This window comes from Scatophagus argus, chromosome 12 (genome assembly GCF_020382885.2).
Source record: "Scatophagus argus isolate fScaArg1 chromosome 12, fScaArg1.pri, whole genome shotgun sequence".
Taxonomy (NCBI): domain Eukaryota; kingdom Metazoa; phylum Chordata; class Actinopteri; family Scatophagidae; genus Scatophagus; species Scatophagus argus.
Window position 1 is genome coordinate 20,040,215 of NC_058504.1, and position 19,472 is coordinate 20,059,686.

At 39.7% G+C, this 19,472-nt stretch overlaps 1 protein-coding gene across 4 annotated transcripts in view; it reads right to left on the minus strand.

Annotated features, from left to right (window-relative positions):
* il1rapl2 (interleukin 1 receptor accessory protein-like 2) overlaps positions 1 to 19,472 on the minus strand; it is a 311,687-nt gene that overhangs the window by 249,097 nt on the left and 43,118 nt on the right. For all 4 annotated transcript variants that reach the window (XM_046406986.1, XM_046406983.1, XM_046406985.1 and 1 more), the window contains exon 2: positions 7,270 to 7,381. In XM_046406986.1, coding sequence (XP_046262942.1) covers positions 7,270 to 7,360 — 91 coding nt within the window. In that variant the 5' untranslated portion in view covers positions 7,361 to 7,381. The remainder of the gene's footprint in view (positions 1 to 7,269; positions 7,382 to 19,472) is intronic.

Sequence of the window (19,472 nt, forward strand, 5' to 3'; positions counted from 1 at the left end):
TTTTGGACTTGAGCAACTTAGTTACAATATAAGTTTGGTTAGCAGGGAAGCGAACAGCCAGTCATAAGCTAACACAGCCACATGACTATGTAAATTGGTGGACCCTTTTTTTCACCTTTAACTTTTTAAGTGACAGAGAGAAAAATAGCTAATATCAGTTTAATTGAGTGTAACTTCAGCTACCAGTTATCTCAGAGGACAGACCCTGTCAGCGTGTAGGGGCTGAGTGCCCGGTCACACTAACCCCTGTTCTAATGATGTCCTTTGGAAAACTGGTCCTCCAGCACAGCCAGAACAACATCTCAGCCAGTCTGGACCATCACCGGTTTGCATTCAGAACAAACAGATCCACAGAAGATGTCGTCTCCGGAACGCCTTCATCAGAATGCTGTTTGTTGAGTTTAGCTGAGCATTAATGAACCTGTTTTTAAAAATGGCCTTGTGTTCCATACTCTGCAACTGGATATTGGACTCACTCACAAGCAGACCCCAGACTGTTTGGCGGGCCTCCACTGGAGCTCCCCAGAGTTGTGTGCTCACCCTGTTTTGTCCACACTGTAGACCCATGAGCTCAAACCCAGACATGCAGAGCGCTCTGTTATGAAATATGCAGCCCACACAGCCAAAACAGGTTGGATTACAATTGATAATATAAATTCAAATGAGGAGGAAATCAACAATTTTGCAGTGTGAGTCACAGAGAACAACTTGCTGGTCAGCCCAAACTGAACCACGGGGTTCTTATTAACTTACACAGAGGAGGAATAGAAAGCATCCAAAGTGAAAACATCAGTCAGGTTAAGTGTCTGGCTAAAAGACAACGTCAGGTACAAAAATATCGCCGCCATACCCCAAGACTGAAGAGCAGCTTTTGTCCTTCTCCTCCTTCACGCTTCGCCCTTAAAAGGTTTATTTTTGTGACGTGATTAATTATTCATGTAGCATATCAAACTACACCTTGACATCTGTCATACAATCTTGCTATATAATGACAGTTAAATTAATCTTGAATCACAACTTATATGTTACAACTCATGAAGTTCACATGACTTACTTGACCCATTCAGCATCCCAGGCCAACTGCGACAGTAAGAGCTCATAAATGTTGAACAACTCTCAAACGCTGCTCTACTTTCCCTGCTTTCACTGTCGTCATTCTCCACAATTTAGAATAACTAATTTACCTTTTTGCTCTCAGCGTTTTGAGCAATAGTAAGAGTAACTGCAAAGAAATTCACATCGCTTGTCAAACAACCATTCAAGTCATTCTGGATCCGAACTTTATTATTATTATTATTATTTAAATATTCAAATTTTGTAACAGAGTAAAAGGAGTCACTGTTTAACAGAGGCTGACACTCATAGTGCTGTACAATCGATCACAGTCAAGCGTAAAAACCAACTGAGTGAACGTTTTGGTGATTTGGTGAAAATGCGCATAGAGAACAAAAGTTAGAAATTTGCTTAACTTCAGACAGCTTCGAAATGCAAAATGCAGCTAATGCAGTGTTCAGGTAGGAAGAGGGCTGTGTGTGTGTCAGTAGAAAAGACTCTATATCTGTGTTTTCTCCTTTATCTTAAAGCTCAGCAAACACTGAGACACTCAGTTTCTACCTTATTCACTGTACAATAAAAATTCACTCCACACTTAAATATCACACACACACAAAAAGAAACATACCCAATTATCTTTGGTCTGCTTTCCACGCTGAGAGTTCATTTGTGATTAGATCAAACTGAGATCTAATCGCTCTTTGATCTCAGGTTTTAGCTGCGTCAGAAAACACACTTGCGCATGCAGAGACACCCACATTCACACACACAAACACAAGGACATCCGCTGGAACTCAATCACCCTGAGACACACATAATGTACAAACACACACACACAACATGTGTATCAGCACATCATGTGCTCTTTAAAGACTCTTAAAGGAAAGCAAGTTTACAGAAATAAGAGGAACAGAAGGGAAAAAAGCTAAATAAATACTAATACCACTACTGCATTTTAACACAATCTTTATCATTTTAGTCCCTGTTTGGTTTCTCTTTATCATACACTTTGAACTCATTCCCATTAATTAGATGGGAGCAGCTGTAACAGCTTCCACTTCACTGGGAAGGCTTTCCATAAGATTTTGGTGTTTCTGAGGGAGTCTTTGCCCATTCATGCAGTAGAGCATTTGTGAGGTCAGACACTGATGTTGCACCAAAAGGCCTGACTCACAGTCTCTGTTCCAGTTCATTCCAAAGGTGTTGGATGGGTTTGAGGTCAGGGCTCTGTGTGGGCCAGTCAAGATCTTCCACACCAAACTCATCCAGCCATGTCTTTATGGAGCTTTGCTTTGTGCACTGGGACACAGTCATGCTGGAATAGAAAAGGACCTTCCCCAAACTATTGCCACAAAGTTGGAAGCATAGCATTGTGCAAAATGTCTTGGTATGCTGAAGCATTAAGGTTTCCATTACTGGAAGTAAGGAGCCCAGCCCAACCCCTGAGAACAACCCATAATGTGTGTCTGGATACTTTCGTCGATAGTGTAGCTAGAGCTCATACAGACAACTATTCTCTTGCTTCATGTTTGATTTATCTCTCCTTACCTCTCTTGCTGGATCGGCACAGCAGGGATGTAGATAAGAGCCTGCGATATCTTTCTGCTGACCATCTCAGCTAATCTATTGGTTTTGTCTGAAGTGGTGAAACCATTAAACTCTGGCCTTGACTACAGTGAATTTGAGCTCTCAGTAATTAAGACATGCATATGAATAATGTGTGCCTGTGTGTGCATTTATTAGTAAATATAGTGTCTGTATCCATGTGCATGGCTGCCTAAGTGTTTCTTGTCCTGAGAGTGTGTAATTCTGCACAAATGTGTCCAGTATGTGTGCATGTGTGTTTGTGTGTGTGTGCATGTGCTCACAAATGTTCCCGTATGTCTTCCAGGCATTATTTTCAGCTTTGTCATGCCAGCATAGCAACTGTCGAGCTCATTAGCACTTTCAGTAAAATGGGCTAATCTAAGAAACAGCTCTGCCTTTGTGTAAATGTAGTTACTTCAACACCATTAGCTTCATTGTGATTTCTGCAAAACAATACATTGTGTCTACAATAGAGACGAAAATAAAACTTATGTAATACTATGTAAATAGATGGTTTCAGAACTGGCAATGCAGTTTTTTAACAGATGATTTAAAAAAGACTTGGATAAAATATTGGAGCACTGAAGCTGTTCTGGAGGCTAAGCTTGTGGTGGAAAAAGGCCTTTCTGTACATAAATACAAATAAACCGGTCTGACTCAACTAACCTTGTTCTACAAAACAACCACAGATGTATAAAACAGTCATGAGTTCCTTATCAGTTTAATCTTGAATATATTATAATAACCTTGTTGGGACATTGTATGTGGAGCAACATTGAGTCTTTTTATTTGTCGCATGATTATACATCATGTACAGTGAACATTAAGGTGGCACACGGTGGTTATAAAATGGCTACATATACAATAAAAAATAATGACTAAAAACAAGAGTCAAAGCTGGGATTACAAAAAAGAAATACAGAAGCTAAATCGAATAAGGAAAAATTCAGATATTTCTAAGATATGAAAATGTTTCTGTGAGAGCTGTGCAGTTGTTTCAGTATATCGGGCTGTACATGACCCAAAAATACTTACAGTCTCTACACTTTAATCAGGTTTGATGTAGAAAAAGGCTCAAAAAACAACATCTCATCTCAAATAAATTCTAATTGCAGGTCACAAGCATTCAATTCACAACTCATTCAAAATGTAAAAGAGAAGTTCTACCATGAGATGAGTGTATTTCACACAGCAGCCTTTCAGGTAAATAAGAATAGACTGAATTGTGTAATAAGTCAGTAATGTGACTGAGGAGCTGGAACTGAAACACTGAAATACTTCAACCATAATGAATGTAATGAATGTATGTTGCAGCAGGAATAAGATTCTTAGCAATAGGATAATTAGCACATTGGATGTGAATGGGGTTCAAGAGGACAAGACAGCATAAAAAAAATTATAAACAAATTCTACATATTAATAATCTATATACTGACTGTAGTTGCTCCGTACTCTGTCCTTGCCGTCCAATTGCAGTATATTACCAAATCATACTGCACTGGATCTTGCATGCTGCTGTATATGCACTTCAAGCTTGAGCTTGTAGTTGTGATATATCATATATCATATATATCATGTTCTGCCTCCTCTTGGAGCCAAGAGGGAAGGTTGTCAACTTGTCTGAATGCTCCAAAATGACAAAGAAACTCCCATGCACCATGCCTTATTTTGCCATTTCTGTACATTTGTCTATCAGGGTGTTTTAATGTAACAAAAACCCTCTGGTCTGAGAAAATCAAACCTACTGGAATGTCCTTGAGCAAGTCAGTGAACCAGGCTGGCTTTAGGGTTGATGATACATACAGTAGCTGACCTCTGAGTAAAGCAAGAGTAATATTTCCCTAGAGGGGGTCCGATACAGTATCAGTCTGTCATTGCATTTCATCTTTAGCAAACATATATTTATTATCCACATGTTAATCTGTATAAAACTCACTTTAAAAATGTCTCATAACCTACCACCACCTTCCTTTCTGCTGTGCCTCACCACAATTTGTCCCCTTCCTGCTGCAGCAAACGATGCATCAAAGCACAGCAGGGAGACTGACAATAGGAAATGGTAGTTCCCATCCATATGGTGTCCAGTTTCACACGTGCAAACAGCGAGGGAGAGAAGAGATCTAACAGTCTATCTTTGGCCGGCTGCAATGGTTGCCCACATAAATGTCCGCTTGGCTCTGCTCTGATCACATAATTGCTCTGTGCACACCTCTCCCACACTCACATACACAGAAGGAGAGTACATATCCAGAGAGCATACACAGAAGCACACTTAGGGAGTTCACACGCACACACACACAAACTTTAAACCTGGATATATACAGCACCCACACGCAGTCACTGTTCAATATGGCATGAAGCGAACCGTTCACACATGCCTGCGAGTGTGCGCGCACGCATAAATTTGAAACAAAAACTCCCACCAGCTCACCCACACAGTCAGCGCATTGAGTGTGAGAGAGACAGGGACAGGCTGAAAGAAAAAAAGGTGAGAGAAGAGAAAGTAAAAGATGAGACTGAGCAAGGGGTGCAGTGAACACTCTGAAAGCCATCCTCAGTGAACTTTACAATAAGCCCATTTACTCTCACAAAATAAATTTGACAAAATTATGTTGTGTTACGTTTAATCATCTCACATTGTCTATTTGTCTCACAAGAAATAAAACACTTTTCTCTTCATTATCATCACTGTAGCCTGGAAGTTTTGCAACAAAATACTTATAAAGAGGATTTAAGATAAAAGAAAGAGAAAGATTTAAGTGGGTGTGAAGGTGGCCTGGAAGACATTTTTGCAAGTTTTTACGTAGATGTTCACATCAATAAATCCCTGGAAGCTGCTAAGTTGTTGCTCTGAAGATGACCATGACCCTCTGAAGTCAAGAGAGGATGGAATTTCCGTATAAGAGAGAATATTATTTGTATATTACATAAACTTTGATATGATGTTTTGCATCTTTTTATGAAAAGTTTGTATTTGCTTTTTTGCCAAAATTTAGATGACAAGATTGATAGCACTGTCAAATCTGGATAGAACTGATGATGAGATGAGCCAGTAGCCAGTTCGCTTAGCTAAGCATGGGGAGAAAACTAGTGTGGTTCTGTCCATAGGGGAGAAAATCCACCTACCAGCACTTCTAAAGCATATTAATTAACAAATTATGTGCTGGACCATTTCCTGTCCAGGATCTGTAATTACCTGGAGTCTTCAGTGGTTGCTTCACAACTTCTCCAGGTCACTTTGGAACGAAGGTAGGATAACTCTTTGGTCAGTTTTCAGTATCTATGCTAAGCTAAGTTGCCCAGCTGCTATCTGTGGCTTAAGGTTTACCATGAAAACTTGACAGTGACATCAATCTTATCATCTAACAAAAAGCATATTTTTCAAAACACAGAATAATTCCTCATTCACCTCTTTTGTGAAATAACCAGAACCAAAGGATCAAATCATAGAAAAAAGCTGGCTGAGAAGATAAGTCTTCAGGGCCCTTAAAACTCAAGTGAAATTTTGATATTTTTACAGCAGGTAAGTTAAGCATTGTAATGTAATTTTTAGATGCTGTGTGTGTAATACAAAGGACTGTTATTGCTGCCCTTAAATACCCCCGACTGAAGCACCAGGACCTACACTCTCACTTATAAGCAAACAAAATTGCGAGACAGAATTACATTAGAGGGGAATCAATGCTAACTGGATTGTTATAATTAGATGACCTGAGTTCACTAAAAAGTAATTTCTGTGTTTTTATCAATTTCAGGACCTGGCAAGGGTGCATGACAATAAAATTATAAATTCTGTTGTTAATACCCATAATTATAGAACCTCGACTTGTCAAACTGCAGATTAAATATCCCGTGTATCATGAATGATGCTATTCAAACACAAAGGCAGCGTAATGCATGAGTATGTAAACAGATTTAAGCAGATAATGTATAGCTCACCTCTTTGTTATACATACTAAACTCACTGTACAGTATCATACAAAGCGTTATTGAGACTGGATGCCAAACATCGATAGCCCAATAAAACTCTCAGTCAACCTGATTAGTGAGACACAACAAATCGATCCGGAATAAAAGACCTTCAGCAGATCTGTCATCAGCTGACCGTTGATACACAAATGAGCACAGCAGCAGAAAGAATGACAGCAGCAGTCCCACAGGCTGATCATTACACACCCTCAGCAGAAAGAGGAGAGGAAAGGAAACGACAGCTATCTGAGCTCCCTGATAGAGCTTGGAGAGAAGTGTTATGTGAGACAGACAGAAGTGGTGACTGAAAAAAAAAAAAGAGAGAGAGAGAAATCGCTAGAGCAAAGTATAAGTACACATCCATACCATCAAGTTAAGAGATATCAATGGATCAGAAAGAAGAGAGGGAGCATGTATTTGACAGCAAAAAAGAGAACAAAAGCGAGGGGGTGTAGATGAGAAAAGACAAGAGGTAGCATTATCGTTCTATTCGAAAAAAGACTAGAGAGTGTTTGCAATGAAAAAGGATGACAGTGAAACAAAAAACCTCAATAAAGACAAAGCCTGGCAACTTTCAAGGAGAGAAAGGCTCATTTTCAACAAAATGACATAGCTTGAAGTGTGCCTGCAGACAACAAACACCAGTGCTGTTCATCCCACCTGAGTTCCTTTTGGAGATGTACTTGACTCCATCACAGGCTCCCGAGGCGAGGAGGAGGAGGAGGAGGAAGAGGAGGGATAAAGTCTTCATCTCTCTAGTCTCCACCGGCACCTTCAAAAAAAGAGGACACAGTGGGGAGCAAACATTAGACATAAAACCTTGTGTATCTATATGTACAACAGGACTGAACTGTGTTGATATCACAGTTCAGTCGTACTCAAACAATTGTTGAAATTTTGGAGAAACTCCGGCTTCTGTTAATTGGGGAGGGAGCACACACAGTCTCCAGCATTAGGTCAGACACTTGTCAGCAGTTCTTGGGCCCCGTGCACCCATAGGAGAACCATACTGTGAGGTGACCATAAGGCTTTCCAAAGAACAGGCAAAGCATGAGTGTTACTGTGAGCTAAATCTGTATCACAACAACTTTATGGTGTCCAGACAGTCCCCTTTAGGTTTTGACACTCATTTTTATACAATACAACATATTAGTTTGCATCACTTTTGCCCAAAATTTCCACGTCCACCACTGAGCACTGCCTGAGTTAGGCTATACTGTTGCAAGATTTTGTTTCTGTGACACCTCATCGTTCAATCACTGCAATGGATTTTTTTTTCTCTCAATTATCACCACTAGTAAAACTTTCCCAATGTTTTGATATTTTGTTTTGTCTGTTGTTGTTGCGGGGGGGGGGGGGGGGGGGGAAGAGTAACGGAGGAAGCAAATACTCAAGTTCAAATGCAGTTTTAAACCAGCAGAACCCTTTAGGAGGATCTTTCATAATCTACTGCTATTTTATGCCTTATGGTGTTATTTAAGACATTGTATGTAGGACTGTCACATATTGCACTGTTCTGCTTGTGTATTTTGGAAGGGGAGTCAAGGAATAATATTCTGGAACCACCTGCTTGCACATTCTAAAATTACAGAACACCATGAATACTGTAAAGATCCAACTGGAGCAAAACAGAGACAAATATTTATTCAGTGAGTTCAGTGTTTTGTTTTTGTCTTTTCTTATTTCACGTGTTTTGAAATGGGTGTTAAAATTTCCATTCATATCTGTCAGACTTTACGGGTTACAAATGAAAAGAAAATAAGCTAAACACAACACTTATTGTGTGTGGGTTGTAAAAAGTGGAAAACAAATGCTTTATTACTAACTATGGCAGCGAGAACTGAAGAAAGAAAACATTAATATTGATCTGAAACATGGGTTTATGGAGTTTGGAAAAAAATCTATTTTTATGACTGATTAAAATCAAAATAAAGAAACTAAATTAGATTTGATCATAGGCCATGAATACAAGGGCTGTAGAAGCTTGGGGACACACACAGACACACACACTCAAAGTCTTTGAGCCAGCCATGTGAAATCACATTGATATCATACAATCTGATTTTCTCATGCTTTCTGTTGCGTGTGCACACACAGATTAAACCAGGGAAAGATCGAAGGGGAAGATTAGCCACACCAGGAGCCATTCCATTGTATTTCTGAGACATTTGACAATAAAGGGAACTCAAATGTCACTTTGAGTGCTGATTGGAATCACATTTGATTCACATGAACAGTGGTTGAGCTGATGACAGAGGCTTGCGCGGTGTTGATATGTGAACCAACATTATTTGACTTTAAAGCTTGGCAATACAATGGTGGGACGCGGATCAAAACTGGGATTAAATTGATGTGGAGAACAAAGCAGAAAGAACAATAATACGTTGAAGAATACTGCATTCATGTTGCCACTACCAGCTGGAAATTACTCATCTCTGCTGGCTTTCAAGGCATCCTGCCTTTCATATTGTAATTGAAAGTAAAGTGTATTTACTTAGTATTCAAAAGGACACACAAACTTCCCACCCGAAGGGTGTTTTATTGGAAAATCCGTCAGTATAGTGGTAGTTCAATAACTTAAAATACATGGAATTATATTCATGCCACAGTTTTGAGCACAAAATATTAAAATCAAGCGCACAAAACTTATGGTTGAGCAGACAAAAATCAATTCTGTGCTCAGGCAGACTTCTGCACGCTCACAATGCGACTTTCCCTCAGTCTGCCTCAGCTGCGCTCGCTCAAGTTTTGCAGTTATAAATGTGCCACAAAGGTCAACCAATCAGAGAACTTGGAGAGCGAAAACTTGTGATTGGCTGCTTCTGCTCCAATCACATCGCAGCATCCACGTGGGAAGTTTTACCATAGAGTTTTACTAGACCGCAAGGTAAACCACAAAAAGTCTTAGAAATTGATTTCCGCTCCGCAGTCTGGGTGCTACACAATCTTTAGTACATTAAAAAATAACAAATCTTGTTAAGCTAACAGGAAAAAGAACGCAGCTATGTATACAGCACTGTTTAGAATCCATTTGGCCCAATTCAGAGGGCTTTCGGCTGTTCTCTCTTTATCGGTAACATTGAATAAAACCATGGAGGCAGCCATGTTGCTGTTCTGTTGGCATAAAGCGAGTACTCTATTGGTGTAGCACGAACACGTGTCGAACTGTACCACCACTCGCGAACCAAAATCTTATTACGCTCTGAAGGAACTACTTCTGCATTAAATGCCTCGACAAGGAGAATCGACTGGATTTTTAGCAACGAAATTGTCGCTGTTAGCTTAACAAGACTCGTTACCTTGCGGTCTTAGTAAAACTATATGGACCCTGTTCCAAAGATTAGTAAAATTGGTGGAATGGATCCATATGAGCACATTGACTGGACAACAGATATAAATGGCATGATTGTCCGAAGCCGAGCTTGTCCTCTTGTCAATGGCGTTAGTTATTACACCGGTGAAGAATTTAGGAATTACCTCATTTGCAGTGTTATTTATCTGTTTGCACGCAGTCTTCTGCTGTCGGCACCTTATCTGCACTGTTACTGGAACTTTAACAGCGTCACTGCACTGCACAAGAATGTTTGTAATAAACTGAAAAGACTTTAAAACAAGAAGTGTTCAGACATTATTGCTTGAGTAAATGGCACATGGTCTCACAGAGGACTTTTTATGGCTATTTTTAAATATTAAATCAAAGTAGTTGGAATATAGTTTCAAGTATTCCCACTGAACTACAATATTTATGATCACCATCAGGCATAGTTTTAAAGTGTAGGCCTGGTGTTTGCTGTCATATGAGCAAGTAACAGGTGAGAAGATTTTCCTGTGTCTGACATGCTAAGGATAAATAGAAATAAGCAGAGGAAGATTAACAGCCATTCATTTTATTTTCAGAAAACCACAAAAATTGAAAATACATGAATAAGATACAGTGCACAATCTGATTTTTTTCAATGCACTCACTCTGTTTCTCAGTCACTATCTGATATCGCAGAGCCTTGTTGTTTAATGACAATACTGGGAGACATATTACTTAAAGCACGACACACAGTCACAATCTTGTCAATGAAGGAAAATTCCTCACCCTCAAGTGGAACCAGTAGGCTCACTGGTATGGTGTGCTGAAGTATGTTATACTTGTTGTGTACCAAACTTATAAGTCTTTCCACTTGGACCCTTTGGTGAGCTGCTGCGTCTCCTCCGCAGATATTGGGTCCATTTGAGCACATTTCCTTGTGAAGTCTGGGTTTTTCACCTTGGCACACATTAGTCCAACTTCATCTCCGATGTTAAATCCACTGTCTGCCAAAACCAAATCTCCCGCTAACCGTTTATTGAGGATGGCGCACTGCTCGGTCAGGTGTTTGTCGCTTACACGCCCTCCCCACCCTTTAGAAATGAACGATCTCATCCCATCGTTTCTTTACAGAAGCGATCATGTGAACGATTGCGGCAGTTAACGACACAGCACGTTTGTACCATGTTCAGATAAAACAACAGGACACAAGTGCAGCGTCACGCATGCAGCCGGTGTAAATACACTTTTCAATTGCCCGTAAAGCCCACAATGCATTGTGGTTTTCCCACTCCGCTACGTCACACTTTCGAGCTCTATGGTAAAACTTCCCACGTGGATGCTGCAATGTGATTGGAGCAGAAGCAGTCAATCACAGGTTTTCGCCATTTAAGTTCTCTCATTGGTTGACCTTTGTGGCACATTTATAACGTGCAAAACTTGAGTGAGCGCGGCTGAGGCAGACTGAGGGAAAGTCGCATTGTGAGCGTGCAGAAGTCTGCCTGAGCGCGGAGGAAGATGTTTTTTGAGCACAGAATCCATTTTTGTCTGCTCAACCATAAGTTTTGTGCACTCGATTTTAATATTTCGTGCTCAGAATTTCCTTGTGCACGCTCAGAACTGTGGCATGAATATAATTCCATACAAATACTAAGAAATAATAATAATAGAGTTCAGCAAACATACAATCAACAGATTTTTTTCTCACAGAAAAAGTCTGTTGATTGGCTCATCAAAGTAGAAAAAGCACAGGTAAAATCATGACAGTGCATAATACCTGTGATTTTCATGACAGGAGAGTCACTTTCCATGCAAACTCCGAGCCATGCCTCCCACCATCCCACCAACATTGGCAATGCAGGTGGTAAGGTAAACAATGCCTAATTTACAGTTACACGTTTAATTTCACTTAATATCAAGCATTAATTAAATATCCACATTATCATAAATATTCAAACCAGCTGTGTTACTCATACTTGTGCTGAAATGAGCTGTAATTATTCCACAAGAACCTTTTAAATTGAAAGAGATAAAAGCTAATTATGATCTTAAATCAAAGTCAGCATTACTTAACTATCACAGTCCCCAACACCGGAGCACGGCGGAAAAGGGACTGTATGGTGACTAACTGATAAAGTTTTCATCAGCCATCAGAGAGTAAGTCGATATGGTCTGGAAATAAAGCCAGTGACCACTTGCGCGCAATTATTACACACCATAACCTCATTACGGGTCACCAACAAAATTTAAATAAATAAAAGTTGTTTTCGCCTATCAATCTTCTATTTTCAAATAAAATCAAATAAACTATGTTTTACAAAGGGAAGCCTGTAGCCGAAGCCTGTGGTTTTGCGTGTCCACTGTTTTAAAAATCTGATTTTTTTTGGTTTTTGACACGACATCTTTGGATTTTGTGCATACGAGGGTCCACACTTTGTCTTACCTGTGCTCCTCCTAATCTGATGTGTCAAAATGATGTGACACGAAGACACAGGTGCAAGTCATAACACTAACTGCAGCTCCATTTTGTCAATTTTGTGTCAGTGAAAAGTCTAAAGTGATAAAGGTCACCTAAATCAGATATTAAAGTTGAAAAATAGTGTATTGCATAGTACCTGTACTTAGACTACTAAAGAACAATATTGTTTGGTGAACATAAATAATTCTGATTTTAATAGGCCAATAAGCAAGAGCAAGGCCTAATGACATTTAATATCAAACTTAATGCAAATTTTGTAACACTTAAGAGGGTTTTTTTTGTCTCTCGCTTCTCAGTGATTAGCTTATTATGAAGTTATACAAAAGGTCATTTAAAGCCCAAACTTCATTCATTCATTCATTCATTCATTCATTCATTTATCCGCCAAAGAAAACAAAACTCTCATATGGAGATGAATATGTTTTTACTCTGAACAAATTTAGAAACTAAAATGAATGACTCACTACGAGTTGCATAAACCATGTAGAGTTATGTGTTGCTGAGTTTCTATTTTAGCAAGTAAAAAGACTGAAAATATATGCATACACTGTCACAGACACATGGGACCAACCAGACTTAGCAGGACCTGCAGATACATGCTTTCTTTGCTTTTGTCTTGCCTTTTCTGACCTCACCAGCTGCAGACAGTCTCCAGTCCTCAGAGGAGGAAAAGAGCTGGTGTTATACTATTGCAGAAAAAGCTAAATTCAGTTGGTAAAGACAGTAAAGCAGGAACTCTCTGACAAGCACCACAGAAAAATCAAAGTGTGAGTCAGTCATATGTGGGTAGTGGTTATCAGGTTCTGAGGAACAGTCAAAACATAAACAGGAGGAAAAATACCAATGGAGTTTAGCATCGAGACCTTATGTTTTGTACACATAAATAGCTAGAAATAGTAAAAAGATACTTCATCAAACACTGAAAACCTAAAGAAAGGTACACATTCCTCTGTCTCCACCGCTAGAAGGCTCAGGTCAGCTAGAACAGAAGTCATGGAGCTGGTAGGAATTCAGTGCTGAAGGATAATTTAGCCGAAAGGAAGCTTGCTGGGGTGTAATTACCAACCATCCTGTCCATCACACCTAATGTCACAGCCTAATTTGATAATTAATTGAACATTTAAGTTGAGTTGTTAAAGAAGACAGCAGAACTTTAATTTTAGAAGGATTAGTGACAGCAGATTTGCTGTGTTGCCAAAAGTTTCCATAAGAAAGATGTAATGAAAGACTACATTCAAAAAGTAGGGCTTAGAAGGTATTAAACAGCACAAAAGATCTAAAGACTTTTAGTGCGCATACACACACACACACACACACAGGGAATGTAGCATTAAAGTGAAAAAAGAGGGTATGAGGGTTATTTTGATCCACTTTCGGAACCTTTTAGTCTGAAACACAGAGAGGCCTAATGCAACTGCTAAAGGCTGTGTATTCTGTGTGTGTGTGTGTATTTTTGTAATCTGTACACTGATGTTTTGGCCCAAAAGCAGTTCAGGTGAAATGATACATGTGACATATATGAATCCTGAGTCAGTTGATTAATTCACTTGGCTCCTAAAAATAACCAAGATTCACTAATCCCCCTCTTCATTAACCCGGATCTGTTGAGTCCTTGGCTATACTTGCTGCTAACAATATAAATACAAAATTATGAATTGTGTCATTCATAATCTCTTTATAATCTACCCCATTCATTCTAAGTAGTTGTTAGCAAGAAACTGTTGCAACAAATAATATATATTACATGGACTAGCAGTGGTTGCTACCTTATTTATCATCAGGGGACTCAGGGAGGAATCGAGTTAGAAAACTGTAACCAAGATTATACTGGCTCTCATTTACAGTTGCGAGTCCTGTGGAGCTGCATCTGTTTGACGTTGTGAGTCCGACACATTCACTCGGCTCAGTCGGTCACAGCCCGATCTGACTGAGCTGGATCGTCTACGTTTCCGTACATGCGGGAAGTTTTTCTAAGCTGACTCCATCGGCTTCCTGACTCCCCTGATGACGACTAAGGCAGCAACCACTGCTAGATCATGTCATTTCTACTACTTGTTGCAACAGTTTCTTACTATGAAGTAGGTTAAAAGGATAATATATGGCACAATTTAAAGTTTGCATTTACATGGCTGTCAGCATTAATGTTACATTACACAAAGTATAGTTTCTAAAATGAGACAATTCCTGTGGTAAACTATTAACTTGGAGGTTACTTTGCCCTGCTATGTTATGACCACATGGTTCATACAATTCACAAAGGTGAACCGAAGACATTTTGTCTTGTTTATAGTTTGTCCACATATAAAAAAAATGCACCTTAACCTTTGAGAAAGACAAAGAAATAGCAGACATAGCAGTTAATGACTGCATCATGCAGAACTCGCCACCTCATTTGACGAAGTTCTTTAAGTGCTCTAAAACACAAATTTTTTTCCTTCTTTCTCTCTCTAGCTCTCTCTCTCTCACACACACACATTAAACTATCCTTCTCTCACACAGACATACTGGCTTGAGTCTTCCTCAGACCCTGTCATTCTCACATAGGTCCCCTCATCACCAAACACTGAGCTCTCTTTATCTTATCCTCTCTGTCGCCCCCCCTGCATTGTCTCATATCCATCGCATACATACACACACAGCAAGGTCAGCCCCCACTCCCATTTTCCACACATGAACACTGACACACTTGCTAAGACAGCAGTAGCGGCTTGTTTGATGTTTGATCCAGCATGAATGCAAGCATTTTGAGTGCAAGCATGTAATGTGTGTGTGTGTGTATGTGTGTGTGTGTGTGTGTGTGTGCAGAGGTGGAAGGATGAAAACAGTGTGAAGGTATTTAAATCCAACCCTTATGACCTACATCATAATTATACCCTGAGAGAGAAAAAAGACATGAAGAAAGAAAATGGATGTCTGCTCTGGGTTTAAAGGTATGGGGGGGGGTTACATGAACACACACACACACACACACACACAGAAAGAGAGAGAAGGGCAGAACAAACATTATTAGAGCATTACAATCCCCCATATCTTTCATCCTCTTTGTTGCTTTGCTTTTCTGTCTGTCTGTCTCTGATAATGATATCCCCACACCAGAGCACAGGGACTATCTAAGCAGGGGCACAGTGTGTATAATGCAAAGTGTCACACATTACATGCATTCAGAAAGGTTGAGCTGAACAGAAAGAGTACACTTTGTGTTTATGTTTTTGTGTGTGTGTGTGAGACAGAGAGAGAGAGAGAGAGATCAGAGTCTTTAGTCAATCAAAACTTCTTATTCTGAGGCCTCCAAGGACATACTGTTCTTGAAACTGGGGTCCAATGGGGCCAGTATTCTTTATCTATTTAATGGTGTGTGATGTGAGCAAGTAAAATAATAAAAACATAAATATTTCAGGAAAGAAAGGCTATAATCAGGCTGTTATTACTGCAAATTATGTCTTGTGCACTCTGTGAAAGGTTAAAAGTTCAGATGATTTAGTAATATGCATTTTAATAGATTTTAATAACTGGTTTAAGCATGAATCAAACCATGTCAACATGTCAAAATGGAAGAAATGGATGATTTAACACACATACTCAGACCCCCCACATACACACACACACACACGTAGATAGCAAGCTATTCTTGTCCCATATAGACCAGCGTTAAGCCATTAGACCGCTTCAGCCACACATCCAATATTAAAGACAGCCTCAAGCCCTATTCTGTCACACTATCTGTCTGTCCCAAACTGCATGAGTCATGCTGTTTTGATTACACAGACAGTCTGCGTTATACATGGAAACACGAGCCTCCTTGTCGTCATTTTGTCATATTATTGAATTTCCCTCGGGATCAGTAAAGTATCTATCTATCTATCTATCTATCATGAAAGATCTGATATCTGTCCTTCCAATCTTAGCAAGAGGAGGTGGTTTTTTTGAATCCGATGTCATTCACTCCAGCTTAAATGCATATATAACACTAAGGTTTACCACACTGGGAGCACATTTTCTGACTGCATTTAAATTCTATAAAAGGATGCAGCATATTTCTCAATAAATCACACAAAATGCTGTAGAACATCCACTGAATTTCAGTTTTGCTTTGTGTTTATAACATCTTCTGATGTAGCAGTGAACTAGCGATGACAGAGGCCCATTTCTAACCAGACAACTTATATTCAAGTCTCTGGGTCAAGTATCCATTCAGCTAAAGTGTCCTTGAGCAAAACAGTGCATTCTCTCAAATCCGAGTTTCAGGGTTGCAGTTCGGCTGTTAAGGACGACCCTGGAAATAAATGGAAACAGCAGTAGCACAAAGAAATGAAAGCAACTGGATAAAACTAAGTGACAGATCAAGCAATAGTTCATTACAGTTAGTAGTTTTAATCAAACAAATATTACATTTGCACTGAATTTCTGAAGATCCATGACTCTGCTACTAATTTTGAGTGGTACTATTATTATACTTCACAAACAGTGCACAATAAACAGAACTGCTCTAACTTCAAAGCCATTCCTCATTTGCAGACAAAAGCAACCACTGTGACAAAGTCAAACTGAATTGTCAGGTCTTCTCACTTTATTGTATGCAGAAATATCACTCTAACGATGCTTTAGCTAGGATGCATAATTCTGCCTTTTGAAAAAGATTATGTCAATTTTGAGGGGACATCATTGACTAAAGCATACCCCTGACTTTTCGGACTTTGTGGCGCATGTATACGCGGACGCGTGTGCGCGCGCGCGCACACACACACACGCACACGGAGAAATGGACTCTGTCGTCAGTTTATATATATTTTAAGTGCTTGGTGACATGTTTGACGTGGTGTACGCCATGGACGCTTCGGCACTGTAAAATCAGCCCGCTGCATCGCTCACTCACTACAACCACAACTCACCCATGTCAGTTTTCTCCCCGGTTTAGCATCCAGGCGTGTGGTGAGGTACCCACTACTCGTCCACCTCTTCATTTCAGTTTGCAAAGACTCTGGTTTATCATACACTCACAGTCACCTGCACTCCCGGTCCAGCTCCACTGCTCCTCTGCGGAAGCGCGCGCCGCTGCAGGGGCGGACTTTATTGAGCACGGGGCAAGGGGGCACGTCCCATTGCACTCAGGGGGGTTTACATTTTTTATGGTGTTGGCTATGTGGTGTTTGTGTACAATTATTGTATGGTGTGTAAATATTTGGTGTGTAGATAAATTAAATATTGCAGTATTTATTTTTTTGTATTTATTTATTATGATTAGTGTATTGGATGGACCATTATGTTTGTTGGTAATCCCCTCCATAATGGTTTGGTCCATTTGGGCTCAACAAGCAGCCCTATTTAAAGGAGCCTCATTTTGCTCTTGTTGTTCCTTGGGAGAACTACTATGTACTGCTGTGAGTGTTTGCCATTGGTGTTTTTAAGTTCCTACATTATTCCTGCATTTTGTCTGGCTGTGAAAACCTTGTGTTCCGGGAGAATAAAAGGGCTTTTCCTGACACCTGACGCTTTGCTGCCTCCTATTTTCCACCTCTTCTGCCTGAATCCGATCTTGCCGAGATCCCGTTATTCGGGGAGACCACTCTGGTCCCTCACACCTCTTTAGCAACTTCTTTAAAGAAACCAAAAAAAAAAAAAAAACAAAACAAAAGTGCCTTGGGGCAAATCTAGCAACTTTATGGTCAGACTTTAATATTCATCTAAAGAAAATATTCTCTGGTTTTCCCTCTGATCTCCTTTGGCTGTCCTGCCTGAGCTATCTATGATGAGTTTCCTGATGAACAGATGGCTTTATTTGTTGCTAAAGTAACTAGTGACTGCTGCTAAATGCGCCGAGCTCAGGGAACAGTGAACAAGGCAGGAAGGGACTGAATACAGCCGAGACCAACTGACGCCAGTTCATTGACAAGGAATCCAATGGGAGCTTAAGGATTTTCCTGATGGACAGATAACTTTAACGTTATAGCTATAGCTATGTTAAAGTTGCTTGGTTACTACCTTGGTTCAACATGCAGCTAACCTTAGCAGTTCCTAGCTGACCCAGTCTTAAGGTCCCAGGAGCCTTGGAACATTTTTCCCTGTTATGAAACTGGCCTCTGTTGGTCATCAGTCTCCTGTCAGATGTTGTGTTTGGTCTTACTCAAGCCATATTTGGCAAGCCCTTTAAAATTTAATCAGGGACGCAAATCAATATTGCAACAAGTCCCTTCTTACCTTTTTACAAGAAGCACATAAATAAGCAAAAACAACCAGCACTCCACCTTTTGTTTCACACACACTTTAAAGATAAAGCAAACTGAGATTACGTGTGGTGAATACCTTGATTGAATTAAGTATCACAGCAAATGCGTACTGTAAGTAAGGACATCACGGACAAATAACAATTAACACTATAAATAGCAGTGTATATCCTTGCTGACAAATTAGATCATTTTTTTCACCTCAGGCACATACTTTGAACACCATCTGTCACTCACAAATGATTGTAGTACAGTTTTAGCAGATAAAGTCCCTCCATCCATTCAAATGCAGCAGGATGAGGCGTGAAAGGTATGACCGTTCCATCTACAGTCCCTGATGTGAGATATTTGTGTCTCGTTAAGCCCTATGTAATTATGTGTGCCACTTCTAATGTGAGTACCTTGATTAAATCGTGCCCAACCAGGAACATGCTCTTACAGAAATGAGAAACAGGAAATGAGAAATGAGTACAGGAACATCTGTGCTTCTGTCCACAGCAGACTGTGTAGCTCTGCAGACTTTTCCAAACTGGACAAAATCATCAACAGTATCAACAATGATACAGGAACCTGGACTATGGTTTCCTAAGCACATGACACACAAATGGTTTCCTTCCAACAAGACTAATTTAAGACTGCATCAAATGTACATGTCTTATGACTTTAGACCCAACACAAAATCAGAAAAAGAAAAGACAATTTGACTTGGACTTAAACATGAAATACTTGGATTTGAGCCTTTTCATTTGAAAACACGTACCTACCTAATACCTTCACCCAAGGGCACCACTAATCTGTTATTTCCTTTCATTTCCTGAATCAAATAATGCTATTGCCATGGGTCCAAAATTAATTATACCATGTT